The sequence below is a fragment of the Parasteatoda tepidariorum genome, chromosome 1 (assembly GCF_982258835.1).
Source record: "Parasteatoda tepidariorum strain Cologne lab strain chromosome 1, Ptep-v5.0, whole genome shotgun sequence".
NCBI lineage: Eukaryota > Metazoa > Arthropoda > Arachnida > Araneae > Theridiidae > Parasteatoda > Parasteatoda tepidariorum.
Genome location: NC_141755.1, coordinates 48,926,237 through 48,947,451, shown reverse-complemented (window position 1 = coordinate 48,947,451; position 21,215 = coordinate 48,926,237). Strand labels below are relative to the sequence as shown.

The following is a 21,215-nucleotide window of genomic DNA, read 5'->3' as shown; positions in this document are numbered from 1 at the left end:
AACTACTAAAAAATTGTGATCCTACCTTATTGAGGAATTTATTTGAACTTATTACTGACATCTGGCACTCTGAGATTATGCCAACGGATTGGAATACTAGCATTTTGTGTCCAATTCACAAGAAAGGAGATCCTATGACCTGTGCCAACTATCGTGGCATTAATCTTCTTTGTATAACTTATAAAATTCCATCTAGAATTTTATTTCTCAGGTTGTTACCATTCGTTGACTCACAAATAGGAAAATATCAATGTGGATTCCGAGCTGGAAAATCAACTAAAGATCAGACTTTTTGAATAGAAGTCAATGGAATTTAACATTGAAACACATAATCTTCTTATAGATTTCAAGGCTGCTTTTGATAGTATTTATAGAAATTATGTTGTTGAAACAATGAATACTTTTAAAATACCTTCAAAACGAGAAAAATTAAATTGACGCGACTTACATTGAAAGATACAAAGTGTAAGATTAAGTTTCTGGGGTCTCTGTCAGAAAATCTTGACACATTTACAGGTGTTCGACAGGGAGATTCTCTCTCCTGTCTTCTATTTAATATTGTACATGAGAGAGTTATTCGTGATTCAAAAATCAATACCAGTGGTCACATTTTAATTTCTTAATCTACAAAACTCTTGTCCGACCAGTCTCGACATACGCTTCTAAAGCTTGGGCAATGACAGGACTGGAGGAAAATTGTATTGGAATATTTGATATTTGAGAGAAAGATTTGCGTTTAAGATAAAAAAAAAATGCAATCAATTTGCTGTTTAGGTGAGGCAACATGAAAACGCGTGTACATTTCGTTCCAGAGTTAGCCGGCTTAAACATCTACCTAAATTTTTGTATTTGAATTATTGAAAAAAAAAGGATAACATAATTTGAATTGAGTTCATGATATACAAGCTTTTTGAGGTCGTATATCTATTCTCAACAACCAAATATTCTTCCGTTTCAGTACACCTCCAAGAAGATAAAAGGCCTGACGAAAAGAACATAAACTGCTTAGAGGTGGAACATGAAAAGAAAGATGTCACAGCGTCCGGACACTAAACTATGAAGTAGGAAATAAATAAGAGAAATGTTACAAGGTTCGAACTACTAAAGGATAGGAACTACTTTTTCATTATGGTAGTCCGTGCGAAGACTTTCATTCTTCTAGGAGGTGTTCGTGTGTTTATCCTCAACCATAGCAGCAAGGAATCATCCAGCTCCTATAGCATTGTTCAGTTAATTCGTTAGGTTTCAGAGAGGCATAAAAGTCTAAATAGCATGTTAGATATTGTGTTTAAGTGTGTTACTTTTTCCCTTCTTAAAAAAAGATTATCCTCCTGCCTATTGAATTCGCCCAAAAAAAATTAATACCGGTCAGTATGGCAACTATGTATAAACTTAATATGAGTGCAAAAAGTTAAAACAAAAAAGCAGAAGCTATATAATGGAAGGAAAATAGTTTTCACGCTGACAACTATTTCCTCAAGGAATTAATGAGAAAAAACGACTTTTAACCAATCTAATCTAAGTATTACATTGTTCACCACAATTGTTGTTGATTATAAAACAGATTCTTCTCTATCTGTTATATATTTAGAAAACATTTCTATGGATAAAACAAATTTCAATCATTTTATAACTTTAAAAGGATTCATTCTTAAACAATATAATGCCATGCCAATTCAAACTGAATAAAATGGCGAATTAATAAGTGAAAACACTCCATCTTGAAACGTTTGGTAACTAGAGCATGATGTTAATTAAAGATTCTGCTCAAATCGGTTTAATTTTTCACATTTACCGATTCTCTTAACGGAAATTTCATCAAAGGACAAGCCTTGGGGAATGGAAGTCCTCATTGGATACGGCACAGAATATGGTTGAAACACAAAGCCTTAACCACCTTTTCCCCCAAGTCCCTTCTTAAAGTTGCCAATTAATGACTGAAACCATTTTTCCAGCAGTTAGCGCCCCACTCTTTCTTTTTAATTGCAGTTGCGGTCCTTCTGGTTACCTTTTGAAACTCAACTACCCCTTCTACTTGAGGGCGATTAGAGAACAAGGCAGAATTACTTTTTCTCGAAGATTCTCTTCTTCCCGCAAAGCCGCACACCAGAAGTGGGGTCTCTTGAAAAATAATCTTTAGGAGAGATTGGTGGCCCACTTCAAAATTGTCCACCCTCTTTAAAGACTAAGCGGTGGGAGGGGTACTTTCTGAAGTGGGAGCCCTGTCATTGCAAAGGAAACAAGATATCGCAATTTACGGTAGTGTCGAGAGCTGTTTGTGAGATTGTAGCAGGAGGTAGGTGGAACAGAAAAAAGAATAAAAAAGGTAAAAGAGTTATAAACTCGATCTGGACATCAAACAGGAAAAGTGGTGCTTTATAAACTTCAGAAGATCTTAAGATCTTTTCTAACTTTGAAGAGGAAATCCACTCTTTTCTACACGGTTTCTGGAAAGAGCTAATTTGACGTTCTTGAAAATTGTGCCATGCGAAATAATGAGCGAGATCTGATATGGTAAAAAAAGCGTCGAAAATAGTTTGATAAACACATAAAAAATGGAGGTAATGATTACCTATGAATACACACTTAATTAAAGTGAACAGAAAAAAAAAGAATAAAAATTTAGTATTTTTTAACTAAAAAAATAATAAAGTTCACATTAATCTAACTATATATATATATTTCTTTAACAAGGCACCATAAACTGAGGTATTTCTCTATCTATTGGCAACACTATAGTTTTTAATCATTTTGTTAGGTCGTCTTAAGTAAGAATTAGTAGTGTTGAATAGTTAATTATACGTTAAGTATTTAATTTCAATAATTTTGTATTTTTATAAAAGATTAGAATTATTTAGATTTATTTTTTATTCTTACTAAATTGACTGTAAAAATTTTAAACATAAATAGTGCTACTTATGGTGCCGCATACTGCCGTAGCAAGCAATTAATGGTCGCAGAGTTTGCCTTTTTCGAGCAATAACATAGATATATTATACGATACTCAAGCTATGGCTCGAATGGTGAGCGAGGAAGTAGTACAGCACGCAATGGAGCATTAAGATGAGTTTTCTATCTTATCTCATGACGGAGATGGAAATAATTTTAATATTTCTGCTGCCTATACTATGCTGAAATGTCCCGAACTCATACTTAATATGTTTCACGTGATTTTTTGATAATATCGCGGGCATCTCTTGAAAATAGTTCAGAGAAAATAAAATACTTCCGCATAGGCAACAGCTAGAAGGTGAAAAATTTTCATTAATATATTGTTTAAAACTAATTAATGTTAGGATTGGGGAGGAGGAATTGAAGAATTAAAATATTTAAATACAGTTGTGATGTGCATTCAGCTAGGTTTAGTTTAAAGTTTATATGTTGTACAAGATAATTTTGTAAGCTGATCACCAAAGGCGGCTCGTACATAGTAAAATTCATTCAGCTAGAACATTAATGGAGGAGAAATGGATTAAAAGTGACACTTAGTAATTTTACATGAAAAATTTAATACATTAAGCTCTCTGCCGTCATATGAAATCAGCCTTTTCGGCAAATAATGTACTATTTTTATAACTAAAGTGAGTTGATTGTAACAGTTATTCAGAAATATAAGGTTTTCTCTATCTTCAGACAGAGCCTTTTACGGTAATTATGAAAATGGTACATAATGTCAATATCAGGGTTGGGTTTTTGCCGTCAAAAACTGGTTTTTGACATGACAGTGGTAAAAACCGTGTTTTTACCGGTAAAAACCGTCAAAAACCTACTGTTTTCTTTAATTTATGGCATAAAGCAGGCAATATATTATTTTCACATAATTGCCTTGTTAAATGAATGTTGTAAATGATTGCTATTGATTTTGCAACTATAAACATGTATTCTTATAGAAGGATATACATTCATATAGAAATATTGTAATATACTTATTGAAAATAGTGATACTTACTTTTATCATTATAGCTTGATTTGCAAAGGATTCAAAATTTTGCACTTCTTAATTGTTAGAAAGAAACAATTATCATTATAGCTTGATTTGCAAAGGATTCAAAATTTTGCACTTCTTAATTGTTAGAAATAAACAAACAAACAAAAAAGCTTGGAACTACTAATAAATTCAAGAACTAAAAAGAAGAATTTAAAATTTGGCATTTCTTAAATATTAGAAATAAGCTAAACAAAACTTTCAAAGCTTGTAACTACTAACAAACTCTAAGCCAAGAATGACTTGACATTCTTCAGTAATGTAATATGCCAAACAAAATGATGCTTGGAAATGTTGAAAATTTTGCTTAGTATCCTAATATTTTACTTCAAATAGTATGTTTTTGATATAATCATGTTGGGAAAATGCAAGAATCTGTTCTTAAATATCTTTTAACAACTTTATCTAATATCTTTTAACTTTTTATTGCCCAAAAATGAATTAATTTTAAATTATAAGCAGTTAAACTCAAAACTACAGTTTTACCAAATCTATGGGTTTTTGACAGTTTTCGACGTTTTTGACAGTGGGGTTTTTGACATGACGGTAAAAACCATGGTATAAACCGGTAAAAACCGTCACGTGTCGAAAACTTGCCAACCCTGGTCAATATGAATGAAGACCCCCAGTTGTGCAAAAATAAAAAGGCTAATGTGATCCAATTTTTTTAATTGAAATAAAAAGCGCAATTGATTTAATTTTGTGAAGTAAATTGCCCCTACGCTACGCCGTTTGGTGTCTCAATACTCGAATACAGAGAACTATTTCCAGATTTTTACTTAGGTTGCCAACTTATGTCACAAAAACTGGAAATTTTTATGAAAAGTTTAATACTTTTTACCATATTTTATTTCTTTGATTTCATGCTTCTAACGATTTTACAAACGACATTTCTACCACTTTCCATTAGCTGGAGCATTTAAATTCTATAGAAGCTATGTGTCTCAGGAATTTGCGATTTTAAGACCGCTGCAAACAGAATTTAGCATGATATTACCTGAAATAAAAATTTCGAACAGCTAATGCACTAATATTTTCGCCCTTACTAGATGGCAATACAAGTATAGATAGTTTCTTCACTCCTACAAGCAGAACTTATCGTCATATTATCGCCAAAGTGATATTATCGTCAACCGACATTTTGGCCAATTTCATTCAAATTTAAATATTAACTGGAGTATTATACTTCTACATGATAACACAAGTTTTGATGATTTTTGAGAGCTACAAATGGAATTGATGTTGCCATTTATCGCCAAATAAAAATTATCTTCGGTCGAAGTTTAGCCTGTTTTTTGAGCAACTATTGAGCTTGAATTTTAACTGGAGCTCTGGTCTGGTTGAACTTGTCACGACAAGTTTCAACTATTTCCTAAATGATTAAATAAAAATTTTCGCTAATCGAAATTTCGACCACTTTCAGACATAAACAAAATTACACTAAGAATTTTAAGAACTATATTTTTAGGAGCACTAGAAAGGAAAAAATTATTCTTTTTTTGCCAGATTTATCGGGAGTATCTTTTTTGTACGAAACTTAAATCTCCACTAAAAATTTCTTCGAAAGAGACGCGCCCTACATTTTTGGTGTGGCAAAAAAGTATTTTGACCGTTTTTTTAAAAGTATTTTTTAAATATTGAAGTAATTTGTTCGTTTTAAAGTTCATAAAGATTTTTTTTCTCAAGAAATATAGTACACAATTTAAACATAAAGCTTTGCACCCTACTCAGAGTTAAGAGGCATACAAACTGTTCCCTCACCATTTTTCTTGGTCAAACAGCTTCAAAGATCCTTAAGTTAGAAGTAAAAATGCTCTACAAATGTTATCAAGAAATAATTTAATTAAGAAGACCACGGAAATTGTGGTATTGGACCGTTAGACTTATTGTTATTAATCAGTGATACATAGTCTGACATAGATAGATCAGTGTGTTAATATTTGACTGTGATATAAGTGTTTTATTTGAACAGTGAAATTTTTGATGCATAAATGCTACAAATTAAAAACAGTTTTGATCACCGTGTGCTAAATTATGAAAAACGATATCGATATTATTATCTCTTCATTTATTATATTATAAATTGCGTTTTTCTTTAAAATAATTAAGTAAACATTGCACACAAAGCACGGTGCTGCCTGGCGTGCACCCTCTAAATACAAAGTACAAGTGTATTTCTAAGGACCGGGATTGTTTTTTCCTGTCCCTAAAATTTTTATGAATGTGCAATTATTTGCAGGCATGTTGCACGTGCTGATTGTCGGAGAATAATAGTTTTCAGAAGGGTTAATACTGCTATCTCTGTTCTCTGTACAATCGGGTAATTGAAAAGCATATAACTCACTTATTGAAATCAAATATTCAGGATCCAAACTATCAACGTTAAGTTCAAGATTCCGGCTTAATAGACCGATTGACTTGGATAGTACAATAAAGACCATTCTAATGTGACTATAAAAAGTAATGTTTTTATTCGAGTACTTGAAAAAGACTAGATTACTCGAGGAGATTACTTGCATAGACCCATTGGTCTAATTTAATTTGACACATTATTTCATTTTGTTCGTTCATTTAAGGAAGTTTATTTTTTACAATTGCATTTTTAGAATCTCACAGATTAAGGTTCTAACATAATTGAATATTCCAATCGAATAAAAGATACTGGAACTGCGTTTGTATATAGGAAATAGTAAAAGTATACGGAGCCTACAGTGTACAAATAACTTGTAACTTTTCTAATTATGATTAGGCACATGCAGAAAGATAAAAATTTAATTTTTTTTCTTCCTTTCAGTAAGTATAATAAAATAAATAAGTTATAATAAAATATATAATTAAAATAAATAAGAATAACTGCTCGCAGATCAATTACTATCATATGATTTGCAATATGACACGCAATCGACGAAACTAATAAAACCGCATACAGGGAGGCAAATAAGAGATCTTTTTAAAAGAAAATGTTCGCATTCGTTATAATATTCAAAATAACGAAACTAAGACAAGAATAAACCAGTTCAGATACATGGAGAAAAAAACTAACATTAAACCTAATAATTTGACTTCATCTTTTGTCAAAAAGCGAAAGAGACATAAAAAAAAAGTATAGATGCGAGCGAGAAGCTTCTTCTAAAGCATCCAGCTTCGGACTCGGGAAAGATGCAGAAGAGCAATCGTGCGAAGATCCCCGCCACCACTAATGAGTTTCGTCTCGTAATTAGCCACGTGACCGGGCAAAGGTGCTGAAATTAACTGATAAAACCCCCACCCCTTTTATCTGGCGTGCCACCACCGGAACGCTAAAAGAGAAGGGAATATATCGCGTCTCATTAGTTTAATGAACTCGACTTTAAATAGATAAAAGCGACCCCCCGTGACATAGTACACAGGCTTTCGTCATTTGAATTCGCAATTATTAGATTTCACTCCACTTTTCTTACCTTTTTATCTTTAAAGCAACGCGCCAGTCGGAATAAGGTGGTGAAAAATGCAGAAAGCTACAGATCAAGAAATAACGACATCCCAATCCGGCTCTAACAATAAAACTGATGTGGTTATGGATGTCTTAACGGTGTCTGTAGCTAAAGATATAGGAATTAAAGCTATGTTATTTGTGTTGGAATCATGAAATGGAGAAATCGATTAAATTAAACGTAATTCAATGCTTGTTTTCAATTTCACTGAATAATTAATTGATAATAAAATGTGTTATGAAGATTGATAATATTTTTCTTTCTTTCTTTTTTTTTTCAATTACATGAGGAGCTCAGTTTTATAATCAACTAACTTTTGTCAATCATTACTGCTCTTGCATACCGATTTAAATTTGGCATTAAAACCGAATAATTAAAATATTTATGAAGTAAAATTTTTTCGTCAACTACCAATGTGATTAACAATTAAAGATTCATTGATTGTTAATCGCATATTGATTTAAATATGGCATTAAAACCGACTAAATAAAATATTTATGAAGTAAAAATTATTCGTCAATTACCATACCTGCCAACATTGGAGGAAATAAAATAACGAAAATTTTACTAGCCACATATTTTAGGCTACTCGTAAAGTTTTGATACATCATGCATAAACATGTAAGTCAAAAAGAGAAATTCAAAGTTGGAAATAATATCAGTTAGCGAAGTAAAAAATTTGTATATAAATCTTAATCTAAAGAAGATTTTTTTAAATCATTATTTATAATTATTTAAACTATTTTATAACCGTTGTTAAACAGCTGACCCAATTATGGGTTCGCTGCTACTAATGTTACACTCCGTAGCCTTGTAATTTTGAACCCAATCCAGAAGACAAGGGAACTCTTGGATCAAGTATCAGGAGAAATAAGCCTTTAGTTGAGGAATTTTTGATGCAACCGCATTTTCGTCATACAGAGAGGAAAATCACGAAAACGTCCCACGGTTTGCCTGACCGCGAGAGGTACTTAAACTATTAACACTAAACATACTGCAGTACTGGCAATAGCACTATCTGTTGAGTATTTTTGCCAGTGGATATTTTACCACCCATTCTTTTAAAATTCTTCAACAAATACGGAGAAATTTGAGTAATAAACACGAGATAGTCGTAAAATACAGGAGTCTTCGTTAAAAAACAGGAGACTTGGCAGGTATGAACTACTCATGTGAATGACAATTAAAACCAAGTAAAAAATCTTTCACTAGAGTCTGAAACCTATTTTCTTAATTAAAAAAAGTATCATGATTTACGTTTAGAAAAATTAAAGGTTAGTTTTTGCTTTAACTTTGACTGTAGTAATACAATTTTAGGATTAAATTCTAATAAAGATATGTAACTTTGCGTTAAACAAAGTTTACGTCTTTAGTTTATTTTATAAAATTTTAATTAGAACATTCCTTAAAAAAAAAAAAAATCTGTGTTTCTCTTTTTTTTGTGTTCAAAAATGTTGACCTTTGACTCTCGACGACGAAATTTTTTCTTTCCCCGAATTCAACTTTTTTCCATATTTTAAAATTTCCCCTGAGTAATTTCTTTGCTAATTTTTTTATTTTGCTTTTTAAGAAAATTTTAAAAATAAAGTGACCTTTTTTTCCAACTCTGAAATTCATGTTTCAATTCAAAAAAATTTGTAAATGAATGTTTCTATGCGCTTTTTAAAAAGAAAAAAAAAAAGCTTCATTTTAAAAGCAAATTATATAAAAGCATATGCAACATGAAATAATCTTTAAATTCTTTTTATTTACTTTAAAATTTCATCCGTCAATAGAGATCTCTAAGTTTAAATTTTTCAAACTCAAAAATTCATTTTTCAAAAGTTTAGTAAATGAATGAGTTTTATGTACTATTTAAAAAGTAAAAAAAAAAACTAAATAAATAAGCTTTATTTTATAAGATCATATGAATTCTCAGCACTACCCTTAATAATTAGGAAAAGTTTTTTTTTTTGGATGTAAATTCACAAACCTGTGAGATTTTATAGTTTGGATGATGAAAGTAATCACTTTTAACTTACCAATTACAAATGAAATTAAAATATAATTGCTCTTAAGATGATATAGAAGAGCGTTCCCTAAAAGAAAAGTCTTTAAATTATTATAAGAACTTCCTTCGTCCGATTAAGTATTTTTTTTAACAGTTTTTAATACTATTTAAAAACATGTTTCAAAAATTTCTCTGCAAAATTACTTTCACAAGTTAAGTCATTTTTTTCTGTTTTTACATAAAAAAGTTCGACCTAAAAAAAGAGAACTTATATTTTTTAAATCTTAATTTTAAAAATATCAAAAAATGGTCAGAAATAAACCCTCCTCCCCAAAAAGATAAGTGTAACGTAACATAAATGTACTTTGTAATAGAAGTGTTGACGTGAGATTTTTCAATCTCTAACTTTGCAAACTAACACTACAAATAAAATTTTAAAAACTGATCGCTACTATTAAGAATTCAAACTTTGTTCTTCCAAACGAAAAAGAGTGATTTTTTTTTTTTTTTTTTTTTGAAAATCTCAAAAAAATGATCAGAAATAAACTGTAATGTACTTTGTTAAAGAAGCGTTGATGTGCAATTTTTCAGACTTTGCACCTCGTTCTTTGCTAACTAGTACTACAAATGAAAATTTCAGATCTGATATTATTACTTGGAAACTTTTTCAAGCCTAAAAAACAGAATTTACGTTTTTTATTGTTTTGAAAATCTTAATTTGAAATTTAAAAAAATAAGCAGAAATAAAACTTCCTCCGCCTAAAAAAAAGCATGAAGACATTTTCCAAAATTTTAACTATAATAATTGCAGGTTAAATTGAAAAAATATTTAAGGAAAAAAAAAAAAATATATTAAATTGGCAAAGAACTTCAATATCTAAATAAATTTACTACACTAAATACTAACTGAAAAAGTATTTCCTCCTTCGCAAAATTCTACTTGCATCTTTTAACACGGACGAGACATATGCACATGGAGCGCTTTTTCTTTTGTAATATGTTATCTTAATCTCTCTCACAGACACACTTCATTTTTAAAAGATTATTTACGGTATAAATTTAAAGGGAAAAAAAAGGCTATCAAATTCACAGTTTTTTGGAGCCCCCTTTGATGATAGCTCGGGGTCTATCGCTAAAAACAGCAGATAGCTCTGATGTACTTAGCTGATTCCCTTTAAATGTTGGGATTTTATCATTTAAAATTATCTACATTAAATTTGTTTACAATTTCGATTTTCTTAGATCATTGGTAAATTAAATAATTAATTATTGCAGTTTTTGTTACATGAAATTATCGTTAGATGGACAACTTTTATAATTGCATGCAATTTTTTTTGATTAGCTTCAGTAGTTCCAGAGATATGGCGAAATACGCAAAAAGTATAATTAACGATATGGAGTCAGCCATCCGCTCTTCTGTAAACCATTATCATCCAGATTGCGGCAAGGCTATCCCTAATATTGTGACAGTCAAGAATCCGAATTCATGGAGGAAAAAAAAAGGTTATGTTTATTCAGGGAAAATATCTTTTTGTAACTCGTAACTTAAAACATCGTTTTAACAGATTAATTAGTAGTATATCAGAGGTCCCATTCACTTTTGAAAAATTGCATCAGTTTTCGAATCAGGAAAAATGTAGGCTTTGTATCGGTAAAAACTCATTTTGTATCACATAAAATTCAGTTTGTATCATTTACAAAGTAAGTTTTGTAGCTTAAAATAATTAAAAACTTTGTAGCAGGTAGACACAAATTCATGGTAAATAAAATATTCCTTTCAAGATCCGTTAAAAACTGTTTTTTTAATAAGATAAAACAACCAAAAAAACACGATAAGATTTTATTTTTCATTTTCTGAGAAAAATCCATTCCTTTTAAGTTAAAAATGCATTTATCTGTAAATCTTATAATAGCAAATAACGAACTATTCGTTTAATTCATTATAATAACAATAATAAAAAATGTATGCAAGCTTTATAACTAAAATTAAAACATTATTACCCAAGGAAAATTGTGACTAAAATTTTATCCAACTAATCTATGTTAATAAATTCCTTGAAACTGAAATCTTTAAAAAAAAATAAATAAATAAAATAGTTGTAAGCACATACAGACATGTGAAAGCTGGGAGAAATTATTCGAAATTTTTTTTAAAAACCTTACGAGATAGTTTCATTTTCAAATGAAACAATTTTTCTCAATTACTTTACTTATTTATTTTGTATACAGGTTATTTCTGTTCAATTAAGCAAAAAATATATTACATAAAAGATTATCATATTTATACATAAAAATAAAATTTATAAAATAATAAAATATTTTCGGATAATTATCTTTCTCGTCAACACACAAAGGAATCTAGATTCTAGTACTATGGGCGATGTATTCCAGCATTTTGAAAGAAAAAAATTATAAATTTTTTCCCCTTTTACAATTCATCAGCGCATTAATAAATAAATAAAAAACGGAATTACACGAAATCTGTGCCATAAACTAAAAACTGCAAAGAAAAGGTGGACAAAACAGTGTGGATTTGCAATAAAATCACGTGAAGAAAGGGGTTAGGGTACCCCAGAAATGAGGGACCCCAGGCCTCGTAGGTCTTATGGTAAATCAGGCACTGCCTTTGGATGAATTGCAATTTTAAAAAATATATTTTTTAATGATAAACAAGATAGAACTAGACAAATGTTAAAACACGAAAATGACTCATTCTCTGAGAAGAAAGGAAACAAATATAACATAATCTTCTAGGAGAAATTAACTTCTTGGTTGGTTACTAATTAAATTGTGCTATCGTTTTCGATTAGGAAAAGTTCTGCTTTTCTTAACCCTTTCACGCCGACTGTCACAAATACGTGACAGCATGAAACCGTATCAACCAGGGTAAAAAGATAAAACTGGTAATCAAAGCAATTCTTTAGCAGTTTATTTGTGGGCGGAGTTATAATTGCTTGATTTATTTTATTCACCATTACTTTGTTCAAAATAAAACTATTTAGTTGTACTTTGAATTAACATTGATTATATGTATGATTAAACTAACAATAATTAAAATAAAAGCAAAGTAAGTCTGTCAAATTAGAAACGACTACATTAAAGTTACCGTTTTTTTATTTAATTACATCCTGATTCTGATTTTGTACGAATGCTTTTCTGAATCACCCGTCCCCAAGGGGTTAATAAAGAAGCTGGGGGGGGGGGGGGCACGGAGCAGAACGAGCAAGACTACAGACTTAAATGCACAAGAAAAATGATCTTACATTAGTTGTTCAAAGCATACATCTTATTGGTTGAATATTATTTCAACATAATAAATCATGAAGAGCACATTCATTGTTTTCCAATATCGTTAACACACTTCTGTTTGTGAGAGTAACTTTCATTCTGCTCAAAGAAGATGCCTCAGTTTATTTTTCATCTTAGTTAGCAAGCATTAAAAATAGAATGATTGTTATTAACAATTAAAAAATCAATTCAATAACTTGCTTTTCTGACTGCTTGCAAATAGGGACACATATACAAAAGTTGAAAATCAGGACAAAGTATTTTTCAACAGAAAAATAAGAACAACAAATTCTGCATTATATATAAAAATTGCAGAATGCTACTTCATTTTAAGTAAACCCGAATAAAATTACAAAGGTTTGCTTTGGAAATGTTATTAATAACACTTTTTTAAAAAAACAAACGCACACTATAATGAATGATGATTACTCTTATGCAAGTTAAAATAAAATAAAAAATTATGTTTGCTTACAGAAAAAAAGTTACACACTTAATTTCACTCTTTACTCAAATTTTTCAGAAAAAAAAAGAAGAAGAAATATGAGTTTATACCCATTTATTTATTTATTTTTTAAAGATACACTATCATTGAAAACAATATATTTTATTACAAAACAATACATATTTGTGCCAGTTGAAACAACATTCATTCACAATGCAGTACATGAATAATACAATATGGAAACATCAGCAAAATAGATATTAATGTATAAGTATTCTTCTTTACATGCTGATTACCATTTATAATAAAAGTAAAAATATTCATCAACATAAATAAACTCAAAATAAGCAACATAGTTTAATTATATAGAAGGGGGGGAAATGTATATTTAAGTAATAGAAACTGGAATAAAATTTGATGCCTTATTTGATTCTCAAGTTTAGATGTGCATATAACACACAAGTTGAAAGAAAAATGATTTTAGGAAACATTTAGAAATTTGATAATAGTAAACTACTGAACCAATTATTGATGATATTTATATTAAACAATAGAAAACAAAACAAACATTTATATTTAAAGCAGGTAATTTTGAATTATTACAATTCTTTTTCTCAATACTATTAAAATGATTTATTGGTTAGCATAAATGATTATATCTAATCTTCGTTTATTTCAACTTATATATATATAAATAAAATCTTTTACATCATTTTTATGGTATCACAATTTTATCTAGCAATTATAATTTTTTTTATCAAATAAGATTTAAACATCTTTTTTGAATTTTTAATGAACTTTTAACACATTATTATATCAATAATATTTAATTCTCCATATCAATGAATAATAAAAAAGATAAAGAAATCTTTACTTTCAATGCATAGATTAAAAGCAAATTAGCTTTTCTCGAAGTAACACTTTTAATTATAAGAAAAAAATCTAAGGTGTTATACTAGCATAACTACAAGGCATTTTCAAAAAGCTACAATATCTTAGGAAATTAAAACAGAAAATATTAGGTCACATTATTAAATTTAGTTTATATAAAATTACACACATGTATTGATATGTAATTATTTCTTAAACAATACAATTTTAAAAATAAGAAGCATTTTTATTAAAATATCCCTACATCATATTACGGAGCAATTAGAGTAATATATATGAAAAATTTACAGATGCGCACAATAGAACAGTGGTTAGATATCCAAATCACAAAGTTGGTTCTCTTCCTAAAAAGCTCAGCTTCTTAAAAGAGAATTTCTTCAGGACTTAAAAGTTCTAAGCATTTTGATCATAAGGTGGGGCGATCCTATTAAAAATTAAACAAAAATTAATATTAAACTAGACCTACTCTTAGATGTATAAGATTGAATTAAAATAGAATTAAATGTAAATTTAATTATATAGGTCAAATAAAGTAATTTAGTCTATTTAAGGTAGCTTGGAACTGCTAACAGAAATTTTGTGCATTTATTAATAAGAAGAATAAAAGCAAGAAAATCCAATAAAGAAATCATTTTGAAAATAATAATAATAATAACAATTGCTTTATCTTTCAAGAATAAATATTTTTTTCATTGCCAAGTTAAATCAATAAATTTAAGAATAGGAGAAGTGTTACATTTGTGTTAATGAAAAATTATTTCAACTCTAAATAACATTAACTGATGAATAAGTTCAGAATTAACAATGTTTAGTTATGAGTAACATAAGGTTAAGATTTTTTAAAATGTGCTAATAATGATGACAAAAAGATATAAATAAAGATAATAAATAAATTAATTTTAAAAAAAAACAGAGTTAAAAACATTGAGTTTACATGCTGTCAAAACAATAGGCAACCAAAATATTGAAGTAAAAGATTTAAAAAGGGAATGAAACCTTAAAAAAAAAAAAAAGGAATAAAACTTAATTATCATTTGGTCAATATTGAAATAATATTCAAAAAAAAGTAAAATAATTGTGCTTTAATTAATTTGGTTATTTTAAAATTTGACAAAAAGAAAAAAAAAAAAAACTAGATCATTAATCTTTAAATGTTAAATATAAATTTCACACTAACACTTTTAATAAAAAAAGTATGTTAAAACATTAGCTTTTAAATTCCGCAGTACAGTAAGATCTTGACTATTCAGCCTAATAAGAAACCATGAAACGGACAGTCTTCAAAACTCGAGAGAGGTAAAGTTGAAGAAGAAAAAAGGAATGTAAGGAATTAAATATGGATGTCAGTCACAGTCATAACTTTTGACAATTGTATAGTTTATTAATAAATGTTAAGTATTTTTGCAATACTCATTTTTACATAAATTTTTTTTAAAAAAAGGTAAAAACATTGAGTATTTGTTTTAAAAAAGATGTTATTTTCCTCACTTTGGATAACATTATTTTACATAGTTTGCATATAATGTAAATGTTGAAAGCTAATTTTAAATTATTTATTTCATTAGATATATAGTTTGCAATCATAGATTTTGATAGTGAAAAAAAATCAACCTGTAATGATGTAACAGAAGCAGGCTTTTATAGGAAGAAAAACCAATATTGCAATAATGGCATTTTCAATAAACACTAATTCAACAGTATTATTAGTTAAAGTTTGCAAAATTAAATTTTAACTAATACTATTTGAAAGAGTCAATCACAATTTCAAGTCAATTTTTATAACAAGAAAAATAGTTTTTATTTAAATAATTTATTCAAGAACAGAGAAAAAAAATGCAATAAATTATTAAAGGTGCAATTCCTTAGAGAAATTCAAATGTCACATTTAACAGATAAACCAAATGAAAACCTTTCTACAGACAGTAGCAATAACTAACATAAATAAAAAATGGCTGAGGAAAAAATAAAAAAAGGAAATACAGTCGGCACTAGATATATAAACCCCTGTGGTCCAAGCGAAAACAGACGTTATAATGTGAGGTCACCATACTTATATTTTCATAAACAGGACTTATTTTAGCAAAAAACATGTTATACTTTAAATAGAATTATGAAAATAAGAAATACTAATTTTTTTTACGTCATTTAAGTACAAGTATTATAATATATTATATAAAAGATTTTAAAAAAATCGTTCACATGACATCTTTGCACATAAAATTTAGTTAGTTATTTAATGCTTTTTTTAAAAATGTTAAGTAATGAAAACTATGCTACAAAATTGGAACTTCATTTGTTTACCTTTAGAAAAACATAATAATTGTAAACTAAGTACTTTTCGGGATCTTGAGTAATTTAACAATTTATGATTCTGATGTTATTCTTCAAATTCTTTTATCCACCTTCTTTAAAAAATTTTATTTCCGTTTTAAGTTTAATTTCCCCGCTATATTATGTATTGGTTTTGACAGCCACTTCAGTTCAATAACATACGTTCAGAAAATTAAGCATAAGTAAAATCCAGAAGAATGTGAATACCATGTGCTTTAACTCCAAAATAAACCAGCTTTTACAACATTTCACACAAAGAGTGAATAAAAGTTTCAAACATGGAGGAAAGAGGATAGGCAGGTAGGTAATACAATTTTCAAATATGATAAATGAATATATTGAACGCTTTGAAATTTTGAAAGGAACAGTTTTTTTTTGGAAACATCTATTTCCAAATGGCGGTGCAATATACACTTCAAATTCTTAATGATGGTAAGTAATTGTTACTTCACAATCTTCCTGAGAATAGATTATGCCCAGGACATCATACATTAAGATAAGGTGATCCTGTCACCCTCTCTTCATCCACGATGTTTGATGTTTATTGGGAGGTAGAGGTTAGACTAGTTTTCTCTAGACTTTTCTTATTGACTTTGTAGTGAATGAAGAAATATTAGTCTCAAAAATGTCATAACACTGCAGTGATTTTATTAGAAAGAAAAAAAATGAAACAAAATTTTGGTCGCTATACTGGAACGAACAGTTCAGTTCAGACACTCTAATGGGTGCTAAAATAACATTGCGCCTACGGAACAGCAATTGAGACTTCATGCTGCAGTCATTGTAATATAAGGGAACACAATTGAAGATCGTAGACTGTATCTTAATTCCAAGTTTAATATGGTTCATAGCTATAAGCAAGTTTTGATAGCAGAAAAATCACTAAGTCAACAAATCTTTAAAAAAAAAAAAAAAAAAAAAAAAAAAAAAAAAAAAAAAACTTTTTTTTTTTCAAATTGTATAATTTTTTGTAAAACAATATTTTATGAAATATTGTTAATATACAAAAAGTGAGACTCTCAAACAGTATCTTTGATATTTTTAAGTTTTCGCTATTAAAAAAATTCCCAACATTTAACCATTATAAGATAAATATGTGTATAAGAAACTTTACCGGTAGGGAATAATAGTTTAAGAAATCTAAAAGATCCTTCAACTTATGAGGAATTTATTGCAATTGGTTGATTATATTGTTTTATGAGAGGCTTGGAAATCAAAAACAATATACATTTGAAGTTACAGTTTTAGAAGACTGAACTAAACAGAAAAAATTAAATAAAGACTGATAAATAAAAAGCATAATGTCAGTAATGATTACTTTAAAAGTTTATTGTCTTTTCCAGACATACACTGCACATATAATCCCCCCACCGAAAAAAAAAAGAACTTTTCTTTTAAAAAGGCAACTTTTCAAAGCAGTAACTAATTTTTAGAAACAGCTAAAAACAAAACATCACATAAAGAAACACACAGAGACACTTGATGAAAGGGAAAATTTTTAATTTTAAAATTATAATACTCGCTATTTGTTAAATGTGTAATAATATAACAATAGGAAAGATATTTAGGCAACATTATACTATACTTAAGCAATGATATAAACAATGGAAAAAGTAAAAACTACACAGTTGCCTGTACAGCAAAAATAAAATAATAAATTATGTCCAGTGTCCACTAATGTTGTGAAAAATATTTATGCACTTTCTTATTCAACAAAACTGATTGAAGCACAAATTTTACTTCTATTTTTAAAAAAGTATTTGGAAAACTATTTTATGTCATCTAGTTTTTTCATATAAAAAAGAAAATATTGGAGACATGACAGTTCTGCTGCCCAGGTAGTTGTTGAACATTGTCACTTGATGGAATTTTTAATTGCATAGAAAAAAAACTATGAAATTCATTACTTCAAAAGGAATGTCGTTAAATTGTTAAGTGATTTTTAACAATTGATAACATATCATTAAAATTGGAAATGTTTTAAGCTATTAGTGCACCTATTGATTTGTATTCCAAAACCAATAATGAAAAAGTACACAACTAAAAAGGGCATCTAAATAAAATATGGAAACTTCAAAATGTCATATAAAATCTTAAAGTAGAATTGCATATTTAAAAAATAAAACTAATTTATAAATTATTCACTGATAATCAGACAAAAAAAAACAATAATGCAAAAATAGTGATAATAAATTTCAGCACTTTAAATGCTGCTTTTAAAGAAATGAATCAGGCAACATTTTCATTTACAAAATTGCGGAATATTACATCAAAAAAACTTCCACCAGTTTAAAATACAAGGCAGTTATTTAGCGTTGTAAAACATTTGCCAGATCATGAAAAACTTAAAACAATCAAATCAGCAAAAAAGCTCACTAGTTTGTCTAAAATCAAGACATGAACATTCAATAAACAAAAGACTTGACCAGATTTAATAATTGACTAAGATAAATAACCTTAATCAAGATATTTAAATAAAAATGACTGACAAAGAAATGCTAGTGTAATTGAAAAAATAATAAAATAAATGCAGGGCAAAAAAGTTGAATTAGTATGATAATGATGTAATAAATTTTTGAACAATGATCATCATGTACTTTTTTGACGCTTGGTTTGAACAGTTTGCGAAGCTGGTTGCATGTGCTCTTCTAACTCATGTTTACGAAGAACGCTTTTAACAGTAAATTTTTTATTGCAAACCTTGCAACTGTGACTTTTGTCACCAATATGCAAATGTAAATGCTGCCTTAAACTTCCTTTGTGTAAAAATGCTTTTTTGCATATGTGACATGTATAAGACTCTTTATTTTCATGAGTTAAAACATGCTCTTTCAATAGGTTAATGTTTTTGAATTCTGCTGAGCATGTATGGCATTTGTAAGTTTGTGCAACTTGCGAAAGCTTGTGCGACTGAGGTTTATTAGATGGATTGATGTTAACTGCTCTATTCGATTCATTGCCTGGAGGTCCATTAGTTTTATTGACAGCTGAAAGTTTTTTAATTTGGTTGAGAGGATTTTTATCAGATTGGTTTACTGGCAATTTATGTGATTTGTGGCCAGGTGGTTTAACAGTTTGATTGACTGATGGTTTAATAGTTTGGTTGCCAGCAGGCTTATTAGTTTGGCTGCCAGCGGGCTTATTAGTTTGGTTGCCAGAGGGCTTATTAGTTTGGTTGCCAGGTGGTTTATTAGATTGGTTTGCTGAAAGTTTATTAGATTGGTTATTTTGCACTGGAGTATTTTCAGCAGATTTACTTGGAGTACTTACCAGTCTGAAACTATTTGACAGTTTTGCAGATTTTTTATTCTTATTGCTCTCATCATCTGAATCATCACTTATAATCTCCCAAACTTCTGGAGATTTAGAGCGTTGTGATGCAGTTCTTTTGAGAGGTTCTTTAAGAGAAACTGTTCTGGAAATTACAGGAGTAGAACTGTGAGGAGGAGGATGCTTGGTTGGAGTTTTCTTCTCTAGCTCCAATAAACCAGCTTTAAAAACTTCTTCATCAGCATGAGTTACTAGGTGGTTTGCAAGATCACTATCAGAAGAAAATTCTTCATCACATATGCAGCATGATTCAGTGCTGTAAGGTATGGGAGAAGATTCTTCGGCAGAGTAAGCCATATTATTAAATAATCCACCAAACGTCATTGAAGATGGAAGAAGCACAGATTTCATCCTATTAGCAACACCCCTATAAGAAAGTAAAATAGTCTAAGCACGTAAGGTAGTTTAAATGATTATTTGAAATTAGCATTTGCATTGGCACAAAAGCTTACCTTAAACAATCAACTTAAGCATCTCTAAAAAATTCAAAAGTTAGGTGTTCTCCGACCACATTACTTTACATCAAGCATTGAACATTAAATCTAATTTTATAGCTTCCAATTGTAAAGAGTGTTTCATATAAAAAAAATTCACTATGTTAAAGTAATTGTACACTTTTGTGTTGAGAAACTTTTCAAATTAATCAAGTAAATACTGAACAAATTATTCCAATACTCTAGGCATGTCAAAATAAAGCAATTACTCACATTTTTCAATAAAGATTTTGTCACAGGACAGTTCAGAAATGAGTGAAAAACTTAAAAAAATTCTAAATCCACATGCCAGTCAAGAGCTTAAAGCTACATTTTCATGACTATGGGTTTTTTTCCCGTGTGGAAATGTGTAGCACAGTGTAAAAAAAAAAAAAAGAAAAAAAAAAAAAAAAAAAAAAAAAAAAAAAAAAAAATTCAGATAGAGAAACTTTATACTTAACTGCAAAATTTAAAGGCATTTTCTTCTTCAACCGATACCAAAATGGCTCATAAATAAATAGGCCATTGATATTTAGCACATGCAAATCGCCTACACTAGTTAAGCCATGCTAAAATGTATCAAAATTCCAAAGGATTACTTAATTAAGGTTCTGGTTAAAATTTTTTTAAACTAATTATTAGTCCTTTTTCGTAAAAAAAATTTAATAAAAATCTCTGAATGGCACCAATAAGATTTTTTCTCTTTCTATTTTGGTTCATTTCAAACCGAATGAATCATTCAAGTTACAGATTGTTTACTATAAACTTTACTGTTAGTATTTTTTTAAATTTTTTTATAAATTTGAAAAGGTTAAAACCAGAACTGTCTGGAATCTTTCATCCCCAAAGAATAGATTTCATCATTTTTAACAGCATAAACATAGGCGCTTTTGAACACTTGTTGCCACACACACAGCTAGTTGGAATTTCTAAAAATGCATCAATCATAAGGTATAATTCTAGCATCATATATATAAGAGTTATGTATTTATATTGAAATTAATTAACAGCA

At 28.9% G+C, this 21,215-nt stretch overlaps 1 protein-coding gene across 4 annotated transcripts in view; it reads right to left on the bottom strand.

Moving 5' to 3' along the window:
- LOC107449411 (transcription initiation protein SPT3 homolog) overlaps positions 1–21,215 on the bottom strand; it is an 80,236-nt gene that overhangs the window by 48,402 nt on the left and 10,619 nt on the right. The window contains exon 2 of one of the 4 annotated variants that reach the window (XM_043055302.3): positions 17,880–20,097. The exons of 2 other annotated variants lie outside the window; for them this stretch is intronic. In XM_043055302.3, the coding sequence (XP_042911236.1) occupies positions 18,990–20,081 (1,092 nt within the window). In that variant the 5' untranslated portion in view covers positions 20,082–20,097 and the 3' untranslated portion in view covers positions 17,880–18,989. Of the gene's footprint in view, positions 1–17,879; positions 20,098–21,215 lie in introns of those variants that run through there. One more of the 4 variants, XM_043055301.3, reaches the window with a different exon arrangement.